At 39.6% G+C, this 21,295-nt stretch overlaps 1 protein-coding gene across 4 annotated transcripts in view; it reads left to right on the top strand.

The window, feature by feature from the left end:
• The window catches only part of GPD2 (glycerol-3-phosphate dehydrogenase 2), a 146,376-nt gene extending 128,112 nt beyond the window's left edge, over positions 1-18,264 (top strand). For all 4 annotated transcript variants that reach the window (XM_045033835.1, XM_011285365.4, XM_011285364.4 and 1 more), the window contains exons 10-17: positions 1,964-2,098; positions 2,384-2,559; positions 3,081-3,212; positions 4,136-4,294; positions 11,340-11,452; positions 11,536-11,614; positions 11,805-11,903; positions 14,911-18,264. In XM_045033835.1, the coding sequence (XP_044889770.1) occupies positions 1,964-2,098; positions 2,384-2,559; positions 3,081-3,212; positions 4,136-4,294; positions 11,340-11,452; positions 11,536-11,614; positions 11,805-11,903; positions 14,911-15,036 (1,019 nt within the window). In that variant the 3' untranslated portion in view covers positions 15,037-18,264. The remainder of the gene's footprint in view (positions 1-1,963; positions 2,099-2,383; positions 2,560-3,080; positions 3,213-4,135; positions 4,295-11,339; positions 11,453-11,535; positions 11,615-11,804; positions 11,904-14,910) is intronic.
• Positions 18,265-21,295: the final 3,031 nt, after the last annotated feature.

The following is a 21,295-nucleotide window of genomic DNA, read 5'->3' on the forward strand; positions in this document are numbered from 1 at the left end:
GATTACATGGGTTACCCTTTCATTCTGTTGATAATGTGTTTTGATGCACAAAAGCTTTTAATTTTGAGAAATCTGTTTTATCTCTCTCTTTTATTTTGTTTTTTAGCCTGTGCCTTTGGGATCATATACAAGAAATCATTGCCAAGCTCCCTGTCATGTAGACCTGTATATATATATTTTTCTAAATGCTGTATCGTTCTAGCTTTTATGTATAGATCTTAGATCCATTTTGAGCTTACCCTTCTGCATGTGGATACCCAGTTTTCCCATTGTCTTGATGTTTGAAAGTCAACTTTTCAATAGCTAGGAATTAGATGAAGGAGGTAACACCTGATCCCAAGTCATGGTAGAAGTAAAATTGCACTTACTCTTCTTAAAGCATTTTTGTTGTTGTTGTTGTTGTTGTTGTTAAGTTTATTTATTATTTTGAGAGAGAGAGAGAGAGCGGGGAAGGGGCAGAGAGAATGGGAGAGAGAGAATCCTAAGCAGACTCCTCACTGTTAGTGCAGAGCCCAATGGGGGGCTCAATACGGTGGCTCAATGTGATACCATGAATCATTAGATCGTTGGGAGAGAGAGAGAGAGAGAGAGAGAGAGAGAGAGAGAGAGGAAGGGGCAGAGAGAATGGAAGAGAGAGAATCCCAAGCAGACTCTGCACTGTTAGTGCAGAGCCCAATGGGGGGCTCAATATGGTGGCTCGATGTGATCCAATGAACCTTGAGATCATGACCTGAGCCAAAACCAAGAGTCAGACACTTAATCAACTGAGCCACCCAGGAACCTCCACCACCCCCCCCCCCCACACTTACTCTTCCATTATCCAGGAATAATTTAACTGGTTTATGAAAGTAAGTGCAAAAGGACCAGGTAAGCATTCACTCCCTCATAGTGTGTATCATTTGGCAGCTGTTGGACTGGTACATGAGGTCATCTCCTTGATGTGTAGAGTGGAGAAGAAAGGGGCTAAGCCATTCCTAAAGCTGATCTGGGTAAAGAAGAGTGGATTCTGAAAACTCTGCCCTTGGGTCTCTGCCCATGCCCCTCCCGGTGCATGAGAACCACAACTAGGCTACTCTCCTTAGCCATCTTTAAGTTCAGTAATGAGTGCTCTGCAACAGCTGTCTAATTCTATTGTAAATTCCATGAATTCTTGGTACAGAGTGGTGATTGTATTTTGATAGAGACGGTAAGAGAAATTCCATGGTATCTTGAATATTTAAAGACCTTCCATACACTGTAACACAAATATTGCGTGCCTATACTGGGAGGAGCCAGTATACCTGTTTTTGTGACAGTTAAAAAGATAATGGGATGAGAGAAGAAAAAGGGCATGAAGACTGTCAAAAGTTGAAAGATGGTGGGTACACTTAGTGGGTAAGAATATGAACTTTATAATCGGGAAGAACTGGGTTCTGATGTTCTACCATTTATAAAATGTTTGCTTTGGGCTAGTTAAACTTTTTCAGGTTCTTTTTTTGTTTGTTTTGTTTTTTGTTTTTCTCATCTGTATGGTGAGAATAATAATAACTGATGTTATGGGTCTTTGTGAGATGGAATGAAATGAAAAGTACGTATCAAGTGCTTTGACAAGGCTAAGCCTACTCTAAATGTTCAATAAGAAGTTAGCATTGATGAGGGGAGATAATACCCTGTTACAGGCTTGTTTGTTTACTAAGGACCTTTGTCCTGATTTTGTCCCCCCTCCGTCTGCCCCCCCCCCCCAGTGATTTTCAGGTTCTTCGCTTTTTTTCATGGAGATTATCTTTGTCACAAAATAATTCTTCAAGTTTTTGCCGTACTTATCCACTCACTCAGTTGTTATCTTTAAGGGCTTCTTCTCCCTTTCAAAGTGTATATCCCTGTGTTCCTTTTACTGAATCCTGCCCTGCTTATTAACTATGCCATAGCTTTGTTGAGCTATCTTTGAGGAATCCTATCAACCTTTACCATTGATTCTTCCCAGTGAGAAGAGGGGATGTCCTGGCAGCATGGAGTGGTATCCGTCCCCTTGTCACAGATCCCAAGTCTGCAGACACTCAGTCCATCTCCAGAAATCATGTTGTGGATATCAGTGAGAGCGGCCTGATCACTATAGCAGGTATGGGATATTACCTTTGTTTGGGATGTGCTTCAGATAGGATTGCGAGTTAAATTGTCACACCAGAATCTCCCTTGATGCTAATGAACAGGGATATATATATATATATATATATATATATATATATATATATATATTTTATGATTCTGAGTAAAGTCTTACACATTGCTGTGCCATATTGGTTATAAACAACAGGTGAATCTTGGTGGTAATAAGTTGGTAAATGGGTAAGTCTGAGGAAAATAAGGGGTGGTAGCCTAATGAATTCTTCATCGAATTATGTAGGTGGGAAGTGGACAACGTATCGCTCTATGGCAGAAGATACCATAAATGCTGCTATCAAGACTCACAATCTGAAAGCAGGGCCAAGCAGAACGGTTGGGCTTTTCCTTCAAGGAGGCAAAGATTGGAGCCCCACACTCTATATTCGGCTTGTCCAGGATTACGGCCTTGAAAGTGAGGTGGGTGTGCATCGTCCTACCCTTTACCTGCGCTCACCGTTGCCACTAACAGAACTGGCAACCAGGAGGCCTCCCGGATTTAGAATTTCCTTTTGCTGGGTCTGTTTCCATCTGCGTAACGATGGAAGTGAACTAAGGAAAAGAGCTGAAAAGGCAGTGCCCATACGAGTTTCTATTTTAAAATCCGGAGTTTCTTTGGTTTGTTCTCCACAGACAGAGCCTCCCACATTTTTCTGTCTCGAGCCTGAGGAAGGCGGTTCTTCACAAGTGATATTGCGGGCAGAGTGAAGCCGAAGCTTCATCCGTCACTGATACAGTGATACATGTGTGGCAGAGTTAGTGCTGGCCTAAGCATTCAGAGCCCAAGTGGTTTCCTCCCACAAAATCAAAACCTAATACCCTCCTGGAACTATTAGTTACCGGCTGTGAAAAACTGACAGGATAAGAGTGTGCAGTTTTTGCTCTGTGCCGAGAAGTATTGGTATTCAAGGTACCCGCCTGTTGGGGTTTTGTTTCCCTAGGTTGCACAGCATCTGGCCGCCACCTATGGGGACAAGGCTTTTGAGGTGGCCAAAATGGCAAGTGTAACCGGAAAAAGGTGGCCTATAGTGGGAGTGCGTCTTGTGTCAGAATTTCCATACATTGAAGCAGAGGTACGTGAATGGCCGTGTGGGAATTTCTGGTCTGCCCTGGGATCCCCCTCACCTGCTCATTTTCCATCTCCTTTAAAACTTCTGTGTAGCTACGTTTCAATGCCCACTTGCCAGCCCAAACCGTTATAGCGACATGTCTGCCCGGCACAGATCCTTTCGTTTATAAACTTAAATTCTGAACTGATACTGAAATGGTAACAATCAAAAGAATAATAGACAACACGGTATGGATTTGTTCCTCCTCCACAGACCCATCCCACCCGAGCCTTCTTACTTCACAGCTGTTTGCCCCATCTGTAAATCTGTAACTCTTCGAGTTGTTTCCACTCGTGTGCTGCCTGATGACATATCCTGATATGGCCCTTCACTTCTCAAAGATTGAAGCTTTGTTTCTCATCAGGTTTTCACATTTTGTGAAGCCAGAGGCCGCGCCTTATTTATGATTCATTGTACTTTAAAACATGAATGTCCAGTAAGCCTTTGCTTGTTGATTGGATGCAGGCCTTCCATCATCTGCATACCCTGAGACAGAAAACTTTGGGCAGCTAAGGAGAGGAGACCGTACTGTTTAATATTCTTTGCCTTGCTGGTGACATAAATTAGCATCCATATTAAGCACTAGCAAAGAGGAGAGTGATTACTGTGGATGGTAAATGAGAAAGGATGCAGTCTGCATGTTTGGGCCAGGTTCAATTCGGTAGGAAGGCATTAAGTCTTTTCCACTTTGTCCCAATTTGTGAACCTCCTTTGGCAGGCAGATGGGGAACCTGTACGATGTCGTCATTTGTCTCATGCCTGCTAGAGAACCAGAGTATATAAAGAGCAACGTCACTTCTCTAAGTGTGAATTTTCTTAAGTGAAATTTTATGTCTTCTTTTTAAGAAAAAGCCTAAACTAATAATTTTGCTTTAATTTAAATTCAGGTGAAATACGGGATTAAGGAGTATGCCTGCACGGCAGTGGATATGATTTCACGGCGTACTCGCCTGGCTTTCCTAAATGTCCAGGCCGCAGAGGAAGCCCTTCCCAGGATTGTTGAACTGATGGGCAGAGAACTCAATTGGGATGATTATAAAAAAGAGGTATTATATAGTGGTTTTTAAAACCCTAGTTCCTATTATAAAGATTTTTATTTTGGGGTGCCTGGGTGGTTCGGTGGATTAAGCATCCCACTTTGGCTCAGGTCACGGCCTCACGGTTCATGAGTTCAAGCCCTGCATCGGGCTTTGTGCTCAGAGCCTGGAGCCTGCTTCGGACTCTGTGTCTCCCTGTCTTTCGTGCCCCCCCCCCCCCCCCCACTCTCTGTCTGTCTCTCTCTCTCTCAAAATTAAATAAACATTAAAAATTTTTTTTAATAAATATTTTTTTTATTTTATTATTTTATTTTAGAAAGAGGGAGAAGAGTGCAAGTAGGGGAAAGGGACAGAGAGAGAGACAGAATCTCAGGCAGGTTCCATGCTCAGCACAGAGCCTGACATGGACCTGGGATCATGACCTGAGCCAAGATCAAGAGTTGGATGCTCAACGGACTGAGCCACCCAGGTGCCCCACCACAGCTCCTGTTATAGCATGTGATGTCTTGGTCTGTTCATAGAGGCTAGCATGGTTTTCAATGGTAACTTTATATTTCTTGCCAATTAATATGTTGGAGTGTGTTTTAATATTGCTAGGTCTTAGGAAACGGCAGAAATACTCTGGTTTCAAAATGTGTTGGTTGATTCTGGAAAATCCCTTACAGAGAAAAATACTCTTAAATTTGGTGGTCATAATTCCTGAAGAAGTAGGATAATAATGATTGTGGGTAGAACTTTTTCTGGTTTCCACTGAAAACACTTTTAGAATGTATTCTATAGTGAAATTCACACTTTTGCAAATTGGTCTTTGGTAGGAAATAGCGGTTTTACTGCCTGACCACTAAATACTTATTGATTTGTGTCATTTGGAATTTTATATCCAGATTGAAGAAAGAAAGCCAGTGATGCTCACATGCTCCCATGTACTACCCTGGGCTTGTTGTGATAAATGGAAGATTATCATGTGTTTTAGTTAAACCCAACTAGTATAATATGCAGAGGCATTTTTGTGTATTTAATAAAAAAAATACACTTTCTGTACTCGTTGGTTCAGTCCCTTTCCCCTAAGCCTTCCTTGAACCCATTTCATTTAAGCTTGTTGTTGCCACTTTGCTGTAGTAGCTGTGATCACACTTCCCTATGGTTTCCATGTTGTTGCTCAGTACAATATACTCGCGAGTTCTCGGTCCTCCTGTTACCCATGCAGTTAGTGACATTGACAGAGTTGATTCCTCCCTCCTTCCCAAACTACTTTCTGGAACCCTATCTGCCTTAGTCTGTAATAGTCTGCTTTTACAGAATACCACCCACTGGGAGGCCTAAACAATGGGCATTTATTTCTCTCGATTCTGAAGGCTGGAAGTCTGGTTTGGAGTGCTCTTCCTGGCCTTCAGAGAGCTGCCTTCTTGCTGTGTCCTCACATGGAGGACAAGGAGGGAGAAAGGGGAACCCCATCCTCAAGACTCATCTAAACCTAATCACCTCCCCCAAACCCCATCTCCGAACACCATCACATTTGGAATTAGGCTTTCAACCTATGGCTTTTGGGGTAACCGCTTAGTACATAACCCCATCTCTTGGATCTCTTCCTACCTCCCCCAAACCACGACCACCACTACTACTAACCTCTCCATGTCACAAAAGCTATTCCACATTCTGGTTGCATAAGCCTAAATCTTAGTATCATACTTGATCTAAATGCATCAGCAAACCATATCATATTTATCTTTAAGTAATGGCTTGAATTCAGTGCCCCCTTGACACGTTCAGCTGCTAGAACCCTGATTCCAGCCGCTAGCATTTCTTCCATGGTTTATTATAATAGCTTCCCTCCCACAAAACGGTGTTCTTACTTTAGCAACTCCTGTGCTTCTATTAAAATATACGCCAGATCATTGGCTATGTCAGTCCAAATGAAGTTCAGAGGGGAGGTCTGAACTGAAGATACAAAAAGATATAAATTTGAGCTGGCATTTAAGCCATCATGCTGGATGAGATCAAATAGGGAGTTTGTGTAGTTAGATAACAGCAAGCTGTCCAGAGACGGCCCTGGAGCTCTCCAGAGTTTCAAAGTTGGGTAGATTGGGGCACCCGGGTGGCTCAGTCAGTTAAACATCTGACACTTGATTTTGGCCGATGTCATGATTTCACAGTTTGTGGCCTCGAGTCCCACATGAGGCTCTGTGCTGACTGCATGGAACTTGTTTTGGATTTTCCGTCTCCCTTTCTCTCTGCCCCTCCCCCACTCTCTCTCTCAAAAACAAATAAACATTAAAAAATTTTATAAAGAAGTGCCTGGGTGGGTCAGTCAGTTAAGTATCTAGTTTCGGCTCAGGTCATGATCTTATAGTTCATGAATTTGACCCCGAGTCGGCTCTGTGTTGGTGGTGCAGAGTCTGTTTGGGATTCTCTCTCTCTCTCTCTCTCTCTCTCTCTCTCTGCCCTTTCCCCACTGATCCTCTCTCTCTCTCTCTCTCTCTTTCAAAATAAATAAATAAATAAAGGTAAAAAAAAGAAAAAGTTGGGTAGATATGGAAGACTCCCCAAGAAAGGGAAAGTGATAGCTAGCAAGGTTGGAGAAGGTGTGAAAAGACTAAAAACAGAGTTGTGGCCCAGAAGGAAGGGAAGAAAATATTTCAAAATTTAGTAGAAAAGTAATCTACTATATCAAATGATGCTGATAGACTAGTAAGATGAGGACCAATCATTAACAATTCCTGTGCTGAAACACCTTCTCTTTTACTAAGGATAAAGCCAAAGTCATTACAGCAGTTTACAAGATCATTGTGATCTCGCCACCACCTTTCTGAACCCTCTGGTCTCATCATTCATTTGCTCGCCTGCAACCCACAAATTAAGTTGCTTTTCCTTATTCACGCCATGCTGATCCCTCTCCCTGCAATGTTCCTTCCTAGATACCCTCATGGCCTATCCCTGTACTTCCTGCTGGTCTCTGCTACAAAGAGGCCTTCCTTAACTGGCTTCAATGAAAGAGTACTACCCACCCTTCTGAATGGCATTTTCTCTCCCTCTCCCTATTTTATCTTTCTCTTAGGCACCTATTCCCATTTGAAATGCCACGTATTTAGTTTATTTATTTGTTGTCTGCCTCTCATCCAGGAAATAAGCTTTCCAAAGGAGAGGAACTGATCTGCTTTGTTTCTGTAACCTCAGTAACCAGCCACGGTAGGGCCTGAATAAATAACTGTTGAGTAAATGGACATAACAGAGCATCTGTGTCATAGGCCACAGGTGTAAGAAAGGATTGAACATAGGTGCTGTCCTTAAAGTGTTCTCATTCTGGGCCGCCCGGGTGGCTCAGTTGGTTAAGAGCCTGACTTCAGCTCAGGGCATGATCTCACGGTTCGTGGGTTTGAGCCCCACGTCTCACTGTGTGCTGACAGCTCAGAGCCTGGAGCCTGCTTCAGATTCTGTGTCTCCTTCTCTCTCTGCCCCTTCCTTGCTCACTCTCTCTGTCTCTCTCTCTCTCTCTCAAAAATAAATAAACATTAAAAAAAAAAAAAAGCATTCTCATTCTGGTGTATATTTCCAAAGGTGGTTACATATCACAATCCCCTGGGAATGTAGCAAAAAAGAACAGATTCTGAGACTTGACTAGACTCTCAGAGTCAAGGTCTCCAGGGGGGAAGCTGTGGCCCTACATTTAAAAAATTTCCCGTAGTAAATTTTTTAATAATAAATGTTTTCTTTTAAATTCGTTTTGTTTTATTTTTCTTAATGTTTATTTTTGAGAGAGAGAGAGTAGTGGAGGGGCAGAGAGAGAGGGAGACAGAGGATCTGAAGCAGGCTCTGTGCTGTCAGCGTGGATGTGGGGCTTGCACTCACGCACCATGAGATCGTGACCTGAGCCAACACTTAACCAACTGAGCCACCCGGGCACCCCATTTCCTGTCATTTAAATGCAATGTCTGTAGCGTACTCATGGTGGAAATCAGTGGCTGAAGAGTTCCTGAACTCGAGTGCAAGTCGGCCAGAGATAACCTTTACCCCCATTTTGTAGTTGAGAAAACAGGCTCAGGGAGCAAGTTCAGTCAGAGTTCATACAACTAGTAAGTCGTGGAACTGGGACCGAAACCAGGCGTACACTCTCTCTCCACCTTGTGGAGTCCTGCATTGGCAGGACTGATTGTAGCTCTTCCAGTTTTGAGTTTTAATTTGTTTGACTAAAGCTACATGCAGAGACGATGCAAGACTGAAACTTGCTCCTTTGCTAATGCCAATCATTTTTACCGTATAGGAGGACTGGGGATAATGTGTTCCTGTAAAAATTATGGTTGGAAAGATTTGAATATGCAGGAAGATATCTTGTGCCAGGAATTCAGGCTGTAGGAGGTAGGAAGGAGGAAGAAAATTCTGTAAACTGGTTGTGTTTGGCCTTCCCTCCTGAGGAAACTAGATTTAACTTCAGTTCAAGTTTTATGTGTAAATTCGTGTACTCAGAGATATTCTCCCATCCCCCTCAATAAAGTAACAGAAATAAAAGACCTAAAGTTATTGTCTAGTATCTGAGCCGTAGGAGTATTAATGAGACCTGTAGACAGTCTAGAGAGAACAAAAGAGAGGGAGAAAAAGAATTAAAGGTTAGAAAGCTGGACTTCTGAGAAAAGGTTAAAAGCATTGGGATTATTTAACCTGCAAAAGTGAAAGTGGAACAAGGTGATAAATAACTCTCTGTAGATGAATTGTGGTTGTTTTTATCAGTCAATACTTAATGAGTGACTCATATACTGAGCATGATACCAAATACTTTAGGGGAATAATAAATAGCTCATAGTTTCAAGGATCTTGGGATCTAACTGAGTGGTTGCAACAAATATATACATCAGAAATGTGCCTTTCTTCCAAAATGTAGAGAACACGGTCATTCAAGATCAAATCCAAACAAATTGGAAGAATGGGTTAGGGAAGAAGACATTGTCTAGGGGAGTTAAGGATTGGTAGAGGAACTGGTGGGGACATTTGGAAAATGGGACATGGCCAAATGTGTTCCACAAGGTATGAATCAAAAGATGACCAAGTGGGCAAAAGAGTTTGGGAAATTCTGAGTTAAACCCATGAAAGCATTTTCATTAGTGCAGATAATTTGGTGCCTTCAGAATGCTTCTATGCCTTGCCACTTTCCAAAAGGGAACTTATCCAGAGACAGACCCAACTCTCGCCCTTTGGAAGGGCCGGTGGGAGGGATACAAGTACTACTTAGGATGTGTTTTGGGAAACGCTGACCTGCTATTTGGTAAGGTAGATTTTATACCTTCAGAGAAAACACACATTTCATCGAGAGACTTTGAAGAGAAGGCCAGTTAAGTCAATGGAGAGTGCCTCACAAAAAGAAATTCTTTCAAATTTTATCCTAATGAGGAGGAAAAAGGGGAAGTCAATGAAGAAATGGAGTGACTCAGAACAAAGGCAGCTGATAAACACCAGATTTAAAACAGATGGAAGACAAGTGCTCTGCAGTGAGAGGGTATCCAGGACTAATGCAGACGTATGAATAGTGTCAGGAATTGGCTAAATGTTGGGAAAAAATACTAAGGACACCAGAAATGAATTTTACAAATGGAAAAGAATGCATGTAAGACCTAAGCTAGATCATTGTTTCAATATAAAAGCAATGCACAGAAATCGATTGCATTCCTATACACCAATAATGAAGCGACAGAAAGAGAAATCAAGGAATTGATCCCATTTACAGTTGCACCAAAACCCATAAAATACCTAGGAATAAATCTAACCAAAGAGGGGAAAAATCTATATGCTGAAAACCATAGAAAGCTTATGAAAGAAATTGAAGAAGACACAAAAAAATGGAAAAAGATTCCATGCTCCTGGATAGGAAGAACAAATGTTGTTAAAATGTCGATACTACCCAAAGCGATCGTTGTTTCAAGTGCCCAGCACCATATTCTTGACTGCTGGAGAAAAGGGAGAACAATTCAACTCATAGTTTAATACCAAATTCCTTTCCTTCTTTTTTTTGTCAAGGAGAATGATTTTCAGTGTGAAGAGAGCAAAATAAATATTGGTAAGAGGAAATAGATATTCAAATAGGAGGCTGCTCTAAATGAGTTTACATGCCAGGCCAGAAAAAATTCTATCTCTGGGTACTCAGAGAATTTGCAGATGGGATTATTTAACTAGCGTTGAGCTGTAAAATATTGTGGCAGATAAGAACAGAACCAGAAGACAGAAGGTGGGCAAATGTAGTACAAAATCCAAAAAGGGAAAGGAAAGAAAAAGACGGTTTGTAAGCTGGAAGCCAGCAGGAGAATGACATGACAAAGTAAGAAAGACAGCATTCTCGACAATTGTTCCTATCTGCTGAGGCTGGGGACATTGCAAAGTGTCAGAGCAACCGTTCCAAGAGCTTGTTTGTTGTCATGACTCTAACTTCCACCCAACTATCAGCCTCCTTGTTAACAAACCTTCAGAGGAGCTGATCCCATGATGCCCGTCGGTGACGCTGTGTGCCACATTATAGTAGTTGTTTGTCACCTGGATAGCGTTTTCACTTTTAATTGCTTTAGTTGTCATCAAATCACAAGGAGTTGGTTCTATAGATTTTGTTAGACAATACTGTGTAAGAATATCCTGCAGTAAGAAGAAACAAAATAGTAAAACAAAATAGTAACAGCATGAGTGATTCTCGGAATTATTATGCTATGTGAAAGCAGTCAAGCACAAAAAAACTGCATACTATTTGGACCCTTTTACGTGAAATTCTAGAAAAGGTGAAAAGAACTCTGGAGACAGAAAGCAGATCAGTGATTGCCTGAGGCTTGCAGGTCAACTGAAAAAGGGCCTGAGAGGCTTCCTAGGGGGATAGAAATGTTCTGTACCTTGATCGTGGTAGAGTATACACCAAACTGTATATGTAAAATAGGTACACTTTATTGAATATAAATTATACTTCAGTAACACTGGCAGAAAAAAAAAAAAAAATTGTGCCGGTCAGAAAAGTGAGAAAGAAACAAAAACGAAAAAATCAATGATTCTTTCCATAAATCTTTGAACTTCGTGTATGTCTGTGTTTTAGGAGGAACTTGAAACAGCCAGGAAGTTTCTGTATTATGAAATGGGCTATAAATCTCGATCAGAACAGTTAACAGATCGCTCTGAAATTAGCCTACTGCCTTCAGACATCGACAGGTACTTCTAATAAGTTTCTGTATCTCTCTACTTGACTTGACCTACGTAGGTATATTTTTCCAATGTTCAGTGTTGTGTTCCAGGTACAAGAAGAGATTTCATAAGTTTGATGCAGACCAAAAGGGCTTTATTACTATTGTTGATGTTCAGCGTGTGTTAGAGGTAATATGTTTTTGTTTCCATATCCTTGCTAGCAGAAAAACGTAAATGTTATATTAGATTATTTTTTCCTCATCTAGTGCTTTCTGTAAGTAATTTTGTCTTAGAGTTTTTGAAAAGTTGATAGTATTAATAAAAGGGTATGCATAATTTTTAACTAAACCTCATCACGTCATGCTTTCTTTTTATTTAGAGTATCAATGTCCAAATGGATGAAAATACACTACATGAAATTCTGAATGAAGTAGATTTAAACAAAAATGGACAGGTTGAACTCAATGAGTTTTTGCAGGTGAGCTGTGGTGAAGGGAAACCAGTTTATTTGCTTTTTATATTTTGGTTGTGAGTGGCTGTTCGAGAAAGGATTCTTAAGTCCACACAGTTGTCACTTCATTCTGAAAAAAGGAAAGCTTGAAGCCAGCAAAGGCTGCTATGTCTGCCCTCAAGGATCCAGCTTGCTTGCTTGCTTGCTTTCTTTCTTTCTTTCTTTCTTTCTTTCTTTCTCTCTTTCTTCCTCTAAGAAAGTCTGTTGTGTTAAGCAATTTAGATTCAATCCAAGCTAATTATGGCTTAGAGGACTGAATAAAAAGTATGCTTTTTAGAGAAATATACCATGGAACACCACTGACAAACCATTCGTTACCTGCTTCAAAAGAGGCAAACGCAATATTTCTAATGTGGAAAGTAATTTTTTTTATGAAGTTAAAAAAAACAACTCATAGTTGTATTGATTTGAGAATGCTCACTAGAGCACCGGAAATGTAATTATCATATTCTTACATTATATAGAGAACCTGAAAAGAAAAGAAAGGAAACCTGTATTCTGGGGTCAGGACCACATAATTCAAACATTTCTATTTCCAGCGTTCCACCTTCTCAAGGCTCAATTATTCAATCGTAGCCATGAAGGAAGTAAATTTTGTTATTCTAATTTCAAACCCGATGCTACACATCATTCCTTAAAAGTTCTTTAAAAGAGAGAAATTTAACAAACCCATGCATTATTTGTAGCTGTCCATAGGACTCTGATCATATGAAGAATACATTGTTTTCCAAGCAGCCAGGCTTTTTTCTGCAATGCTTCTTGGGCAGGTATTTCAAATGAATGCCAGGTCTTGCTCGCACCCTGGCAATGATGAATGCTGAACATGAAATAAATTAATGCTGGGGATTTTGGTCAATGTCAGCCCTTTCTTCACTGTGTCAAGTTAAACAAACAATATCAAGGCAAAGGAAATGGTAATTGTCTCTCTGGAGATGAGCTGCAGATAAGAGCATTGTTGAATCTAAATGCAGAAAATTTTCACAGGTTGTGTCCAGCATTACAAAAAAGAATGTTTAGTTTTTTAGCTTACTATTTAACTAAGTGCACATTTGAAATGGAGTTTAAAATATAACCTGGGGAATTAGAAACCATATAATATATTTTTTGTCTGTTTTTTTTTCCTTGAGAATATTTTATTGTTTGTCTCAGAATTTTAGAAAACTTTTCTTCAAAGAAATAGCTTATGCTTCAATTCATGTGTGTTGTAAATAAACAACAGCATTTAGGGTTGAAAGATCTGGAGTTTTAGAAACAATGAGAATCTAATTTTATGGATATGCTATGTGGTTTGGGTTTTAAGTAATTTTCTTGAGTGCAATAGAGTCAAACACATAGAAAATAATTTAAACCATCTGCAGGTTTCCTTGTAGAGTTTTTAAATAATTATTTCTTGTCCAATTCTAAATGAAAGAGACTATTCATGCTTCTACTAAGTACAAATACACAGTGTAATTTTCAACTTAAAAAATGCTGACCGTATTTCTCATGAAATATATTCACACCCAAATGTTATTTTTTTCTCATAGTATGGTTTCAAGATACTTGTAATGTTTAAAGAAAACTTTGAATTTTTAAAGGTTCGTACATCATATGATATTTATGGGTAGAGAAAAAACCAACTCTATCAGTTTTGTTAGCTCCGATAAACTTAGAAGGTCTTCATGGAACCAGAGACAAAACAATGAACAATAAATTGTTCTGTCTTTAGATGTCAGCATTCTTTATGCTATATACCATTTGTCAGATGTAAAGTATGTTTTTCAGGGTTTTGTTTTGAGTAAAATATTTTCTTTTCTGATGATAAAGAACCCATGTTTGTCCCATTAAACATATTTTTGAATATAGATATGTTTTTCAATAATCCCCTAGGAAGGATCACTATAGATATTCCATGGCTACATGACTTTATTTTTGGGTTTGGGCTCTAATGACGCTCTACATGTAGGAGTCCATTTCTAATAAGCAATGGCTTGTGAAACAGCTTTTAATAAGGTCATGAAATTCTGATCCAGCCCCTTGGCAGATGCCTCTGACTCTTATTCAGAGCCATTTTTAAGAAATGTATCTCTGTAGGCTAAAGACTATAAACCCTAAAAATATTTGAGAATATATATATATATATATATATATATATATATATATATATGTATATGTGTGTATACACACACACACACACACACACATATATATATTCATTTCCTGATGAATGGCTAAATCCATTCTTTTTCAAATAAATAAATAAAAAAGATTGGGGAAGTGAGATCAAGAAAAGCAAATAGTTAAAACCACATCAACTTGAAAAGGAAAAAAAAAATCCCCGTGCTCATAATTGCAAAGTGCCTTCCAGATTAAAGGCCTTTGCCCGCTGACTGCATGTAATTTCAAGACTAATTCTGATTTTATCCATTGGATAAAAATGAATTAACTAAAATCTGGGCTGTGGAGTGCTTTTAATTCTTAAGGTAGATCTCTGGGTCCATTTCAAGGACTTAAATGTAAATTACTTTAAAAAGTCTATAAGGAATTTGGATTTAAGGGACTTGAAGTTGTCAAGTACAGTAACACTAAAAAAGAGTAGTTAAATATAGGTCATGGTTTGTCTTTGTTCAATCGCTGAGATTCCTTTTTAAGATTTTTAAATGAAATTAAAGATCCAATATTTGAGTTGTTCAAAAAAATATGGGCCCTGACCACATTAAAGGGGCAAAAAGTGATGCATCTGATTTGCATTTTAAAGGCAGCCCGATTTGCCAGATAGGCATAGTGTTTGCAGCAGTGGTGAAATACCTTCCCCTTTCCTCCTGTTTGAAATGTTCAAGAATTGTATTCTTGTGATTTGAGCTGTAATACCTACTATGGTTTTGGACGGAGCACTTAGTCACGTCTGCCCGCTGCAAAGGGAACCATTAAAATGCTGTGAAGAAGGGAGTAAGCGTGCCTGCCTCCTGAATCTGTTGCATGTTTTGTCTTTAAGCTGATGAGTGCTATTCAGAAAGGAAGGGTGTCTGGAAGCCGGCTTGCTATACTCATGAAAACTGCAGAAGAGAACCTCGATAGAAGAGTCCCCATTCCAGTGGACCGAAGTTGTGGAGGATTGTGAGTCTGGGCAGTAAATCCACAGCCAACAAACACGGGAGCAACAAACCATCACGTAAAACCAGAGATGACTTAACACCACTCCAAAATAGTGGATATGGATAGCTGCCTTTTTTTTTTTTTTTTTTTTTAACACTGGGAAACATTCCAAAGCTTTAGGATGTTGGTGTATACCCTTTATTTGTATTCGCCATTCAATCTAGCTTCTAAAGAGTGCATTTTATCTTTTTTCTCATTTTCAACACACATGGATTTAGTGTTTTGCATCCATTTTGTAACCTGTTAGACCAGACATACTCCCTTTTTTGTTTGTCTACTCATTTATTCTGAATCACTCCTAGAGGCCGAATATTTTGGCAGAAATTGAAAAAAAGAAGCTGGAAAAATTTTGTGATGTGCACAAAGCTCTGGACATTAAGCACGTAGATAGTATTTGTTCCTAAAAGAAATCGAGCAGGAGTGACCTATTGAAACAATAGTGTTTCTGGAGACTGCTCAGTTCCTCCTTCCTCCAGACCGTCTGCCTTCCTCATCCGAACAGTATCGTGCAATTTTATATCTAGAGTATGACTGGCAAAACTGGAGAGGGGAGACAGCGTTTAGATCTGGTTACAGGAGCAAGTCTCAAAGAGAAACTCTGAAAGCTTCCAGAATCACAGGTGTAAGATAAGGATAGCACTGACATTTGCTGGGAGTTACGGTGATAGTTTCGTGTCAGCAATTCGCTTTTTCTCCCCAGTCACTGCTGGTTTTTCTTTGACTCTTAGAGTTGCCAGCAAGATTCTTGCTTTTCTTATTTTAAAACCAGCATTTAAGTGGCAAGTTGGACGTAATGGGATGAGACTAAATTTCTCAACTCTTTACAGTGGTAATCAAGTTAAGGATTAAAAATCTGCGTTTGTATATCCACATATGACAGCACAGTTTTCAATCCCCAAATCCTAGGCTGTGGAGCATGTGCTGTTGTCAAACATGGTAAAGTTTGCTTAGTTTATTGCATCATTTTGGGGGAGTAATTTTAAACAGAGAGCAAAAGAGGATAGAAATAGCCTTTAGTTAACTTTAATTATAATTATTTGTAAAAAGGCACAGCGCTGCAATATTCAAGGTCATTTTGGTTGCTTAAAGTCTTTCTCTTTCAGTACGCAATGGGAAAGTCCTCAACCAAAAAGAAAAAGAAAAGGAATAAAACCATGCACAACACACGCCCACACACACATACCCCGCACGAATAGAGACACAACACAAAGACAAAACTAAATCTGCGTTGAATTTAACAAAAAAAATGCATTGAATTTAAAGGGCCAATTTGGTATGCTTTTGCAATACTTCAGTAGCATTTTAACCAATCATCTGAATATTTATCCTCTTGTGAAGCTAACGATCTGCTTTTTTATTTTCTAAGATCAGGTTGTGTATATAATCGGGAAGATAACCCTTTATTTAATGGCGGACTTCAGTTGCGCAGACTTCAGGTCTTAGTTTTTTTTTAACTGGTACACAAAACACTTTCGTGCTGTCACTTCTGTCAACGTCGTAGAAAACCTTTATGCCTCATTCAAGTCGGGTATGAGCCTGGATGTCATAATACAAACACTGGAGTTTCGCTCACCTAAGCCCCCGCCCCACTTCAAACCATTCATTTATTTTTAAATGAAGTTTAGACTTGCCACAAGCAAACCTCAAGTAAAACCCAAAGCAAGGGATGCTTCCAGGTGTCACTGTGAACATTTTTCTTTCAAGATGTGAGTTTTTTGCACTACCTTAAAAAACATAATAATGATGGGAGCACGTGGTTTTGTAACGTAGCGTCTTTGTTTTTTTGTTTTTTTTTTTTTTTTTACCAAGACAGTAAACTTCACTGTTTAGAACCCGCTGACACTCGATAGAAAAGCTGTCTGTCCTTCAAAACACGGCCGATGATGTACCACAATACAGTACATTCGTGCTCTCTCTCTCTCTTTCTCTCTTTCTAGTTAGATCAAGATAGCAATGACTTGTGCCCTCCCCGAATCCATTACAGTAGGACCGGCTCTCTAGCCTGACTGGCCTGGGAAGAGCTGTTTCTGTAAAACAGGCCTGGTGTGTGCACGCTTTGCTCTGAGTGAAGTTCCTTTAAGGACAAAGAAAAGCGCACTTTGCTTCCTTGGAGCGTGTCTGCTTTTGCTTAAAATCTGCTAATTCTAAAACATGCGCTCCTTCACCAATCCCAGAGTCTCGTCTTGGAAGTGAACTGGTTCCAAGTCTTTACTGTGAATAAAGCAGCCCCGCATTTTTGTGTCAGTTCTTAATTAAACCTGGGTAGCTTCTTTACCTGATCTCAGGAAAGGGGAAAAGAAATGGAGAAAAAAGCCCCTTCAAAACCTGTTCCGAGCACAAAAGAATGTTCCTTTTCTTTTCGTGGTATTCGATGATTCTGTTGGGGCGGGGATGGGGTGTGCAGAGACTGTCTTTGTCAAATGATTTATTTCAGCCTTTAAGGGGATTCAGGTGAAGGAACCCCCATCTGTGGTGGAGAGCTGGACGCTCCTTTAAGTAGCCCCATTCCACAGTCATAACAATAGTGATAATGCTGCATTATTTGTGACGGCAAGGTTGCCTCACATCCGCCGTGCTGTTTGCAGTATTCTCGCTTTCAATCAGTTTATACTAAGTGTAACTTTACGATTTCTACTCTTAAATGCACGCTCCCTATTCTGCTTCCGTTTCTAGCTCTGTTTCGTCTTTTCCAAAATATGCAGCTTACTCTTTTGTACAACAACGAAACTTTCATTCTTTTAGTGAACATCCTGTAGGGATAATCATTGGTCTTGTTTCCTTTTCTATGTGTATTCCTAAAGATTTTTGGCCTACGAATGTAATAATATTGAAATCAGTGACGCTGTAACTTGCACTGCTCGCATTAGGTCAGCCCCTTTCAGGGAACGAAGCAGCCGTACCGTCAAGTGTAAGCCCCTTGCTGGAGTGGATACACGCACTGCATGCTTCCGATGTGGCATTTTCATGTCCCGTGTTGGGTCGTTGTTCTAGACTGGACTGTTAAATACTATGTTTGAGGCTGGGTTGTCATTTTTATAACTGTCTGGGTGTTTTATCGCCATTATTTATTACTTTTGATATCCAGAAAGAGCTGCATGCATTTGTAGAGCAATAAGAGGATGTATGCAACGTGCCTTGTTTTTAACCGAATAGGAACCGAAAGCATGAATCAATAAAACTGATTAAAATGGTCCATTTGCTGGCGTTTGAGTGTCACTTACAGTCAGAGAAATAACTTTGATGGGCGTTGAAGTTTAAAAAAAAGTTTGAAAATATTTCCACAAACCAATTTTTTAACGGCACATACACATTAATTCTCCTAGCTTGGACTTTGGTTATTTTATCTCAAAACTGAATCCCTGCATAGACAGATATAATTTTATGAGACTGCCAGAATTATTTGTATTAATTTGTTGCTGGAGCCCTTAGGGCACAACTTCTGTATTTGTGCAAGCCCATTCTAAAATTGCATTCATCCCATTACAACTCTGTTGAATTCTTTTTTTGTTGTTGTTGTTCCTTTCTTCCCCCCTCCCCACCCCCCTTTTTTTGGGTCAACCAGCGCTTTTCAGCCTGAGCGTTCCCAGGCACACTGATGAATTTTATCATAACGAAAATCAATAGAAATGAATGGGAAAGATTACATAATCCATTTTGATCATCTTACATGTCAAGTTCGTGCAGTGCTGCCCAGTGTTGATAAATGCTCTGACAGAAAAAATGCTATATATTTTCATTGTCAGTAAATCAGTAAAGCTGTTATCAGTTTTAGCACAAATTTTATAATGCCCGTGTTATTTTATAGGTTTTAATTTACACGTGGATATGGAGCATATTCCCCATTTGTGGTTTAGATGCACTGCCTCCTGGTTTTACATGCTCAAAGGCATGTGAGTTTCTGAAGGTTCTTTGAAATTGTACGGAATACCCGAAAGCGATGGCTCCCAGACAGACTTGTAACAATGACCTGTTTGTTCAGTGCCTGGAAAAAAAGATATATATATATTGCAGCTCAAAACATTGTTCAGTGATGCAGCTTATCAAATTTTATAGCACTTTAAAATTTGTCAACATAAAATTTGTCAAAATACATTGCTCCCAGTTTTCGAAATGTATAAAATTTATGGTAATCAAAAAAAAAAAAAAAAGGGAAACAGATACTAGCATCAACATTTGCAATCTTTGTCAGCACCGCATTATCACCGGTGTCAGATTTCACCTGATGCCATTTGACTTGTAAAGGAAGGAGAAACATAAGTTTTTAAATTGATGTGGCACCCTCATAATCGATGTGGCATTCTCATACAGAGAAGTTCCGTATAGGAGATGGAGTTGATGACCCTTTTGTGCCTGTGTGTTGTGTCTTAGGTCTCTAGCCACCAACCTTGTGAAACACACGCATATAACATGAGGCGTGTGAGCTAATATGACGCCAGAGATAGTCCCGCAAGGTCCCGTGCTAAGAAATTTTTGGACCCTTTGCAAAAAAGGGTCCAAACAAACCAAAAACTACCAAACCAAAAAACAAACAAAAAACAAAAACAAACAAAAAACAAACCAAAAACTACCTTTGCATTTCGTTTAATACCCGATCCAGAATAGTGAGATTTATTTGATCTAAGCAAAATACTGCTTTAGCGAAACCATCGGGGCCGCGTTCATCCTCCGCATTTGGCACTGAGTCGCGTTGCTCGGTAAACCCTACTACCATCGGTTCCCCTGTTAGTTCCCCGAGTTCACATTGGAGTTGGATGTTAAGGTATGTATCCTGGAGTTGTAGATGGTATATCATGTTTCAGCGAAGAGAGAGGAGGGTTGAGTCTCATAGTATTATTAGACTGGATATTATTAGAGCCCGGCACATGCCACAACTGGTTCCACCAGCTTCGAAGCCATTCAAGCCCATTGTTGCATGTCTGTAAGCAGAATACGTCTGTTCTCATTTTCCAAGTACAGCGGCTCCTGTACAGCCCAGGTTCACCTCCTCATGGCTGCAGCCAACTTTCCTTCAGTGTGGTGTCCCAAGGAGTGGGGAGGCGTGAAAAAAAAATTTTTTTTTTAGCCCTGATGGCTATAAAAAATAATTTTGATTAAGGAGACCCTTGAATTGGGAAGCCGCCTTTCCCTGGTCACCAAGTTTATTTGTTATAACCTTATAAAACTGGGTCTGACTTTTTCATAATCTTGAAAAAATTCAACTTCGGCATATCTGATTCCGCTTCAAAGGCCACTTTCCTCTGTTTGTCTAAGCGATCTAAACGTGACGAGCTTGATCAACATACCACTTTTCTTTAACCTGACCTTAATGCCCTCCTCTGAGCACCCAGTTCCCTCTTTGCTACCTCCTTCCTTCCGGGGTCTTAGAGTAAACAGCTGCTGCTCCCTCTTAATTTGTTGCCTGTTAGATTTTTCTCTGCTTAAAATAATTTTTTGTTGTTGTTCTTCATCCTCAGCATTAATTGATTTACAATTCATTTTTATGCATCCAGAGTTTTTCCTATCCAAGTTAAGAAGCTGTAAATCTTAGATCCATTGAAATGACAGTGAGAAATATTTCATTTTATCCCATGAATCATTTGCCATCCTTATTGCAGAAAAATGGCAAAATTATGGTGTACCATGTTTTCATAAATTACTCTGCCTCCCCCCACCCCAATTCATTTCATTATTTGTTTGGAAAGACTGTAAGAGTCAGAATCCCGATACTTGTGGTAAACAATTCTGATTTTACAGCGGGCTAATCAAAATTTCATAACAGCACAAATTAATTCCTCTGGCACCGCGAAGAATTTAATTCATGTACAAAATATATCATCTATTTTATAACTAAAAAATAGCTTGATATTAAAGTGCACTCTGTGATTTGCTAGTATAACAAAAGGGAAAGAGTACTGAATTCCTTAAATAATGTATATAATTTTCCTTGGGTTTCATATGTCAGAGTAGTCATTTATGTCCTGAAAGGTGTGTGCTTTGCACTATGTGTTTGAACACTATTAAAAAATCATAGCTTCTTCCCAAAAGGACAAATCATAGATTTGCATTTCACTTATGACCTGGAATGAAATATCTTATAGGGAGACTCACTCCCCCTGCCCTTAGGAACAGCCTCAAAGGTAAAGATTGAAAATATTTCTAAAGGTAAATATTTTTTAAACGCAATAAAGGAAATCAGTTACCATCATGTTATACCATGGCCAAACAGACAGATTTGTCTGTTGTCC

This window comes from Felis catus, chromosome C1 (assembly GCF_018350175.1).
Source record: "Felis catus isolate Fca126 chromosome C1, F.catus_Fca126_mat1.0, whole genome shotgun sequence".
Lineage (NCBI taxonomy): Eukaryota > Metazoa > Chordata > Mammalia > Carnivora > Felidae > Felis > Felis catus.